Genomic DNA, 9,408 nt, shown 5'->3' with positions numbered 1-9,408 from the left:
GAGAGTGTGTGAGAAATAGTGTGTGTGCGTCACGTGTGTCTGTCGTGAAAAAGAATAAGTGAGTAGCGCTGTGATTGGTTGAGTGTGGGCTGCCGAGTGGTTGCCCCAGGGTTAAGAACCTGGGGCTTTTAAAATCTGCTTTTCACACAGGTGTTGATCATTGCAATCAACCACTCTGCTGTCTCATGCTAGACGAGGCTCCGTGGTCACTCAGACTGCAGTGGACACGCAAAAGTTCCTCACAATAAACATTTACTATCCCATTCAGACGACTCTTACACCAGACACACATCCCCATTTCCAGTCCCATGCTTGTGTGTGTAGAGAGAAACGGTCATGAGACAACTTCATCAAATAATATATTTATTCTTGTTGTTCTGGTTTCTGATAGAATATGACTGCCTATTAACTGAGAGCACAACAATTGTAGCGGACTCTGGGCAGGTTCTAACCAGATCTTAGTCTGCATCCGTCCAAATTTAATTCCATGCTATTCATTTTAAATGTATTATAGTGTCATTTACAGTTTGCATTGCAGATGAAAGTTAACACGCATAAAAAGTCCTATAGGCCTGAACCCCCGTACAGGAAGCAGACCGGTAACTGTGGCAACGGAAAAAAATGCCTGTCCATAAACAACAGGAGGAGACCCACCCAGCTCAGTAGGGTGACCCTGAGGATGACCGTCAGCTAGCAGGTACGAGATCATTAATGTCTGACATCTTCAGTGGGACAGTTCTCCATTGCTCAAGATGCACTAAAGAAACACTGGAACTGTAACTGCCACAACACCACCTCAAATGAAAACCCAATACTTTCCATTAAAGCTACATACACCTTAGTTTTACCAATGTAACACTTGAAAATAAAAGAAATAATTTACATAAACTTTTACCAGTTCTGAAATATGCATAGATACTGACTTTACAGTTAAAAAAAAAATCAATAACAGTAAATATATCTTTGGCACTTAAAGTATGTTATATAACACACTCACAGGTAAATACATTGCACACAGGAAATGCACACTTAGGAATCTGCATAGTCTCAATATGTAGGCTGAGAGAGGGTCCTCGTATTTCCTTTTCTTTCTAGACACACACACACACACACACACAATTTGACTTAACGTGTTTTACTTTAAGTCCTGGGGAAACACTGTCATGTCCATTTATGCTGTCCTACAGTGCCATGGCTTGACATGTATGTGTGTATGTGTGTGTGTGTGTGTGTGTGTGTGAGAGAGAGACAGAAAGAGAGAGAGAATGAGTGTGGATTGAGGATTGTTTCGAATCTCTCTGTAGGTATTCTTGTCAGCTGAAGTCACTGTGTACAAATCCAGACTTCCAGCAAAGGTTAACTAGAGGAGAAATGGAGAAAAACAGAGAGAGAGAGAGAGAGAGAGAGAGAGAAAGGACATCATCTGTTATTTACACATCAATTTCAGGGACATATTTCATGTACGTGATGTAGTGACAAACCTGGGTACATTATTGTAAACTTCCTAATAAAGGATCTCTATGGCTTCATCCACCCGCAAAAAGCCAAAAGGCTCCACTTATACAGTAGGAGATTTACCACTTATAATAGCTGCTTTCAGACCTAGGTGTAAGTCTGTATGTTCTGAGGATGTCAAGCGGTTGGGCCGTATATCTGAACAATATAACCGGACATTTGAAATTCCGAACTTATCCGGCTCTTACATTACTCCCCTCCTAGTATTTCCGATGGACATTATGTAAATGAGCTCGTGTCTGAATGAAGCGAAGAACATGCAGAGATTCTGTTCATGTGCGTGTTCAACCACGTTCAACCTGTTCAACCACGCAGAGATTCTGTTAATGTGCGTCGGTGTCGTTCACACATACTGTTTGACCGTATAATGTCAGCATGTTAGCATCATATCTGAATCACCCGAAGGGTCGGACCTCCGTTTGAAAAAGCTCCGCATATACAGTACTGCGGAGGACGTGTCTGAAAGCAGCTTATGAGTTCTCTTCTTTCAGATGATATACCACTTACTAACCAGGTTTGTCATAGACCACATAGATGAAATAGCACCCAGTGCTGTACACCATATCAGCATGCTGTCCTGACATGCCAACGCACACCACAGCTGTTACACTGGAACATTAGAAACCACAACAGGACACACGCTGGCTGATCAGTTTGGGGGAAGCATCAACATTGAGTTATTAGCAAACATCTCTCTCTCTCTCTCTCTCTCTCTCTCTCTCTCTCTCTCTCTCTCTCTCTCTCTCTCTCTCTCTCTCTCTCTCTCTCTCTCTCTCTCTCTCTCTCTCTCTCTCTCTCTCTCTCTCTCTCTCTCTCTCTCTCTCTCTCTCTCTCTCTCTCTCTCTCTCTCTCTCTCACACACACACACACACACACACACACAGGGCGTTGTGCAGAAGCCATCAGGTCCTTCCTCAGAAAACAAAATGGATGCACTCATCTTATCTTTAATTTGTCATTTTAAAATGTAAAAGATGCAGATATTACAATCCTGAATTGGCTCGTGCATCTTCATGCAAACTCACTCAAACAACACACACTGTTGTATCTCACTTTTTTTGTCAGAAGTCAAAAAACGCGTGATCATCATCACCACCATCCCCATCATCATCCTCATCATCATCATCTAGGACCCACTCCCATCCCTTTAGGCCAAACCCAATCACCCTGAAACGGCAGAGAAGCAGGTAGGGTCACAGAGAGATCATTCAGGCTCACCGAGAGGTCATTCAGGGTCACGGAAAGGTCATTCAGGGTCCCTGGACCCCTGACCCCAGCAGACGTTATGTACCGATATCAACAGGGGCTTGGAAGTGCATGGACAGTTTACAGCTTCTTTTCTGCGGCTTCACTCGAGCTTCTCTCAGTCACTTTGGTGGATTTATTTCATCATCATTAACGCTTAGTTAGTGTCTCAAAAGCAAATATTTATGCCAATCAACATGGCAGTACCATCAGAATGACAAGTACCTGTGTCACTGTTATGAACAAGATAATCGAAATGCTTCATGTTGTCAATAGAACAAGATAGTCAAAATGCTTAATCATGTTATCAATAGAACAAGATAGTCAAAATGCTTAATCATGTTGTCAATAGAACAAGATAGTCAAAATGCTTAGTCATGTTGTCAATAGAACATAGACTACTCTGTAAGAATGTTTTTTTTTATTAAAATACACAAGGCTGCAGTTTTTGTTAGGCATATACCAATTTCAACAGTAAAACATACACATTGCTGTATGTGGGAGAGTATTATTACACATAATGAATATACTTTTACAGTCCTGTCTGTACTGCAGTTAGTGGCCAGACCATGTAATTCATTGTCGCACAGGAAAGAAAGACCAAAATGCACTTGGTGAAGGACTATTCAACAGAGAACCTTATTTTTACAGAGAAAATTATTTTTACCAACATGACATAAGCAGACGATTGCACTCAAACAACTGCATAGATTTGCCATTTATTTGCTGTTTGTTCATAATAATAATAATAATAATAATAATAATAATAAATTGCTCTCATGATGTGCACACATGACTAGATAATGTGGAGGCTGAACAAATAGTTTTGAGAATTTCGATTCGGATCTGAGAAATCCACCAACGGGACTGAGAAAAAAAGTAACTGCCTTTACACTTGGATTTACAACACAATTAACCACTAGGTGGCGCACATTTACCAAGTTCAGTGAAGGGGTTACTCTTACTCATTGCTTCCGAACACTCTTTCTGGTCAAATAATCCTCAGACAAAAACTCTTTTTTTCTTGCCAACCATGTAACAACTGTATCTCTAGCCATAGAAATTCCTGATATACCAGGGTTAACCAGAGGTTAAACAGGTTTCTTTGAGAGACTCAGATGTTGCCTAGCCTTAGACTATCTCTTGCATTGAAACTGTATAAGATCTTGCATTGAGACGGTACAAGATATCCCTTTTAGCTATAGGCTAACTGGTGTAACCCACTTCCAGTGTATTGTACTAAGCTAGGCTAACGGAGTAAGACTGGGTTATTGTACACACAGAGAAGAGTAGGGTATATATCCTTTTATTATCTAACTCTGGGCTAGACGGCAAATAATCGAATTTCCCATTAAGTTGTCATGCTGCTTTAATAATTGTGACTGAGTGTGGCAGATGGTGGCAGATATGGCTATATCCGCTGGAGTAAGCACTGAGAGATGATGTTACGATTGTTAGCCACAGATAACAAGGACAGTCAAGATCCTGTTGCATTAATAACTTTACATATGCAATAAGGCACAAACATGCTCGCTCTCGCTCTCGCTCTCGCTCTCGCTCTCGCTCTCGCTCTCGCTCTCGCTCTCGCTCTCTCTCTCTCTCTCTCTCTCTCTCTCTCTCTCTCTCTCTCTCTCTCTCTCTCTCTCTCTCTCTCTCTCTCTCTCTCTCTCTCTCTCTCTCTCTCTCTCTCTCTCTCTCTCTCACACACACACACACACACCGCGGACAGATGCCAGTGTGCCGTGCACTTACTTCCACGGACACACACATTAGAGAATGGAAAGATCAGGGGTCAGACGGTCATGATGTCAGTGCAGGATGATTCTGAGCATGGGGCCTTTGCTACAGAGAGCAGAATTAATTAGCCATACACTCCTACAGACAAACACACACACACACACACACACACACACACACAAGCCTGCACACACACCATCACCATGGAAAACACACACATACACACCTACACACACACACACACACACAGCTACACACACACACACACACACACACAACCAGGGACAACACACACACACACCCTTTCTCACTCAGCTTCACAAAGCAAACATTATTAAACCAGCCAGCAAATAATATTAGATCCAAAATTCATTAGTAAACTGAAAATGAACTGCCTTTATATATAATTATTAACATTATATGTACATATAGTATAGCTGTCCACCTCTTCTATACATTTGCCTACAGATCCCTAATGGCCAACAGGCCTTCAGATGACCCCACATGGCATTTTGCGAGGGGTCTTTCCCCTGAAAGCCAAATTTAGAGCAGGACCATGACACTTAATCCCAGTCCAGGAAAAGAGTCGGTTACGTGTGTGCCTCTGTCCAGCCTAGAGGAGAGTGAGCTCCACTGACAGCTTTAGGGGCTGGAGGAGGGTGGACCAAACTGTTCTACCCAAACCTACCCTACGACCCTTACCTTAAATACCAGCATCTCAAATGAGGTACCACACAGAGACGGTACACTATGGAAGTGATCAGAAATGCCTGAAGTATAGGAACAGTGTTATCACTGATTAGCTAACTTTCCACTGGTTAGCATTTTTAATTTTTGCAATCTTTAATTTGCCAGTATTCTCTGATTGTCCTCTATAGCTATTGTGTAAAATGTAAAGCAGCTGGCCTTAAGAAGAAACAGTTTCCATTCCCCAGCCTCAATAGAATCCTCCTCTGTTTCTGTTGACTAACGGAGCTCCCCTGGGCATCTTTACACACACACACACACACACACACACACACACACACACACACACACACACACACACAGACACAGACACAGACACAGACACAAATTCCCCTGCCAGAGACCCGTTAGGGATTCTAATTTGATGAGGCAAGCCTCCTGTGTTCAGGTAATCAAGGACATCAGGCGTTTCATTACCAAAACTCAATAGGCACCAGGGGAAAGATGTTGCATTCACAGCCTTTTCACAAACCGGATGTTTTACGGTTACTTGCTTGAGAAGCACCTTGATCTGTGCTAGATGTGTTAATTATTAAAGACCATCACTGTAGGTTAAACTTTTGTTTGATGTGAATGCTATTATTACACAAGTAAGTAAAGCAAGTATGTAAACAGCAGCGTTATGTTCTCAGTGCATATTCCTGTGCAGCACGTAGTGTACTAATAGGTTTCTAGTTATTGTTATTATGTTGTTCCATTTTATTTCGTCATTGGTATTCCTTTTTAATTTAGGCTATATGACTTTACTTTAAACACTAAATTTTAATGTTAATGTAATGTTTACTGGTACCATTGTAGGCTTCTTCCGACGAAAGAACCATAAACAAACATAACCATTCCTCTTCCAGACAGTTAGGAGGGACAGTTAATCTCCAAAACAACGTTTTACTGCATGTATTGCTTCTGAAGTGACATTATTTTGAGATCAGTGGTAACTCCTGAAGCTACCTGGGTAACTACGCCAGTAACCTGGAAGAGGAATGTTTATGTTTATGTTTATGTTTTTGTTTGTGTTTATAGCTGTATTGTGTTGCTCACCTGGTTTTGCTCTGCTGCTGCTGCTGCTGCTGTTGTCCACTCTGCTGCTGCACGGTCACTTCCTGGTGCTGCATGTGTTTGGACTGCATCTTAATGGCCCCGCGGTGGGACAGCTGCGGCGACATCGAGCCTGAGCGGGCCCTAGAGCCGCCACCGGCAGCAGCCATGGCGGCCGCAACGGCGTCCAGCTGCGGAGAGGGGCGGGGGGAGGGGCGCGGGGAGCTGGGGGTAGGTGAGGCCGAGCCCGAGGAGGAGTCGGAGGCCGAGGGGGAGCCATGAGGGGCCCCGGGGGTGGAGGAGGCTCCGGGGAGAGCCGGAGCTGGCAGGGGTTTGCGAGGGATGCGGGACAGCAGACGGTTGACCCAACGCTGCTGCTCGGACTGGGAGGTGGCCAGCAGGAGGAGCTCTTTGGCTGTGGACATGTCGTAGTTCACTACAGGGAGGAAGAGAGGAAGAGAGTCAGATTTACTATGGGGAGAGAGAGAGAGAGATAGAGAAAGAGAGAGAGAGAGCAAGGGAGAGAGAGAGCAAGGGAGAGAGAGAGCGCGCTCTTTGATGTGAATATGCTGTAGTTCACTACAAGGAGGAAGAGAGGGAGAGTCAGATTTACTACAGAGAGAGAGAGAGAGAGAGAGATAGAGAAAGAGAGAGAGAGATAGAGAAAGAGAGAGAGAGAGCAAGGGAGAAAGAGAGAGAGCACGCTCTTTGATGTGAATATGCTGTAGTTCACTACAGGGATGAAGAGAGGGAGAGTCAGATTTACTACAGAGAGAGAGAGAGAGAGAGAGAGAGAGCAAGGGAGAAAGAGAGAGAGCACGCTCTTTGATGTGAATATGCTGTAGTTCACTACAGGGAGGAAGAGAGGGAAAGTCAGAATCCCAACAGACAGATAAGGAGAGAGAGAGAGAGAGAGAGGAGAGAGGGAGAGAGAGAGAGAGAGAAGGATAGAAAGAGGGGGGCACTCTCTCACCTTTGCACGGTGCCAGGGCCTCCTCCTTGCGCTCCAGGTGCTCGCGGTGGCATTTGAGGTGGCATCGGCGGCACTCGAGCGCGGGCGGCGGCTTGAAGACGTGCCAGAGCGGCCGAGTGCACGCCTCACAGCTGGATGGGAAGTGGTAGAGCGTGGGCACCAGCTCGTGGCCCTTGTGGAGCAGGCACATGGAGCGGTCAGCGGTCAGCCCGAGGGTCTCGTGACCAGAGGGTTCCGTGTCGCGCTTGAACTCTCCCTCGTTGGCATACAGGATCTGTGGAGGGAAGAGGATGGGGGTTAATGTGTGTGTGCGAGGACGTTCGCTGGTATATGGTGTGTGTGTACATGAGTGTGTGTGTGTATGAGAGAGAGAAAGAGAGAGGAAGAATTTTTTTTTATGTGTAGGAGGAAGTCTAGGCATCTGTGTATGTGAAGGAGAAAGAATTTATGTGTTTGTGTGGGGGGTAGGGTGAGACTGAGAGTATGCATGTTTGTATGTGTGTGTGTGTGTGTAGGAGCAAGAATGGATCTTTATGGAGGTCAGGGGGCGGAAATGGAAGTGTGAAGTGTGTGTGTGTGTGTGTGTGTGTGTGTGTGTGTGTGTGTGTGTGTGTGTGTGTGTGTCTGGTTTCCAGAGTGGTAAACCAAAGGGAAGTGCCCGTCTAAACCTTAATAAGCAATAAGGCCTGTGGTTACGACTGTGCATCATGTAAGACTCTGAACAATGTCACTGTGGTTTTTAGCCCAGAATAACACTGAATGACCACTGCTGCACACTGGTACAGGAAAGCACAGACTTACACACACCTACATACACACACACACCTTATACTCTCTCTCACACACACACACACACACCCACACACACAAACACAAGCGCACACTCACATACACACATATAGAAGCATAAAACAATCTTCTAAATTCCCCACAAAATCATAAAACATAAACTACAAAACAACCAAAATCAGTCCACTCCAACACACAGACACAAATTGCCATTGTGTTCTCTCACCTGGAAGATGCGGGGGATTTCTCTGGCATCAGCACGATACACATCAGTCTGGGTGACAGGCCTCACATGGAAGAGTTTACTGCGGAGAGAGTAGTCAAGTCAATTCAACTCAACTCATGATCAACTCAACTCAACTCATGATCAACTCAACTCAACTCATGATCAACTCAACTCAACTCATGATCAACTCAACTCATGATCAACTCAACTCAACTCATGATCAACTCATGATCAAGTCAACTCATGAACAACTCAACTCATGATCAAATTAACTCAACTCAACTCATGAACAACTCAACTCAACTCATGATCAACTCAACTCAGCTCAACTCAACTCATGATCAACTCAACTCAACTCATGATCAACTCAACTCAACTCAACTCTCATGATCAATTCCAACTCTCTATGATCAACTCAACCTATGATCAACTCAAATTATGATCAATTCAACCCATGATCAACTTTTACTCAACCCTTGATCAACTCGGCTCAACTCAACTCATGATTAACTCAACTCATGATCAACTCAACTCAACTCATGATCAACTCAACTCATGATCAACTCAACCCATGATCAACTCAACCCATGATCAACTCGACTCAACCCATGATCAACTCGACTCAACTCAACTCATGATTAACTCAACTCATGATCAACTCAACTCAACTCATGATCAACCTAACCCCTGATCAACTCGACTCAACTCAACTCATGATCAACTCAACTCAACCCATGATCAACTCATGATCAACTCAACTCATGATCAACTCAACTCAGCTCAACTCAACTCATGATCAACTCAACCCATGATCAACTCAACCCATGATCAACTCGACTCAACCCATGATCAACTCGACTCAACTCAACTCATGATTAACTCAACTCATGATCAACTCAACTCATGATCAACTCAACTCATGATCAACTCAACTCAACTCATGATCAACCTAACCCCTGATCAACTCGACTCAACTCAACTCATGATCAACTCAACTCAACTCATGATCAACTCATGATCAACTCAACTCATGATCAACTCAACTCAGCTCAACTCAACTCATGATCAACTCAACTCATGATCAACTCAACTCATGATCAACTCCATGATCAACTCAACTTGTGAACTTATGATCAACTCA

At 43.9% G+C, this 9,408-nt stretch overlaps 1 protein-coding gene across 1 annotated transcript in view; it reads right to left on the bottom strand.

Moving 5' to 3' along the window:
- Positions 1-346: 346 nt before the first annotated feature.
- The window catches only part of rock2b (rho-associated, coiled-coil containing protein kinase 2b), a 58,654-nt gene continuing 49,592 nt past the window's right edge, over positions 347-9,408 (bottom strand). Inside the window, exons 30-34 of the mRNA XM_048251041.1 lie at positions 8,268-8,346; positions 7,253-7,526; positions 6,283-6,715; positions 2,569-2,682; positions 347-1,360 (exon numbers count right to left, since the gene is read on the bottom strand). Of these exons, the coding sequence (XP_048106998.1) occupies positions 2,577-2,682; positions 6,283-6,715; positions 7,253-7,526; positions 8,268-8,346 (892 nt within the window). The 3' untranslated portion in view covers positions 347-1,360; positions 2,569-2,576. The remainder of the gene's footprint in view (positions 1,361-2,568; positions 2,683-6,282; positions 6,716-7,252; positions 7,527-8,267; positions 8,347-9,408) is intronic.

Source organism: Alosa alosa, chromosome 8 (assembly GCF_017589495.1).
Source record: "Alosa alosa isolate M-15738 ecotype Scorff River chromosome 8, AALO_Geno_1.1, whole genome shotgun sequence".
NCBI lineage: Eukaryota > Metazoa > Chordata > Actinopteri > Clupeiformes > Clupeidae > Alosa > Alosa alosa.
Note: the sequence above shows the minus strand (reverse complement) of the source record. Positions and strands in the feature narration are given on the sequence as shown.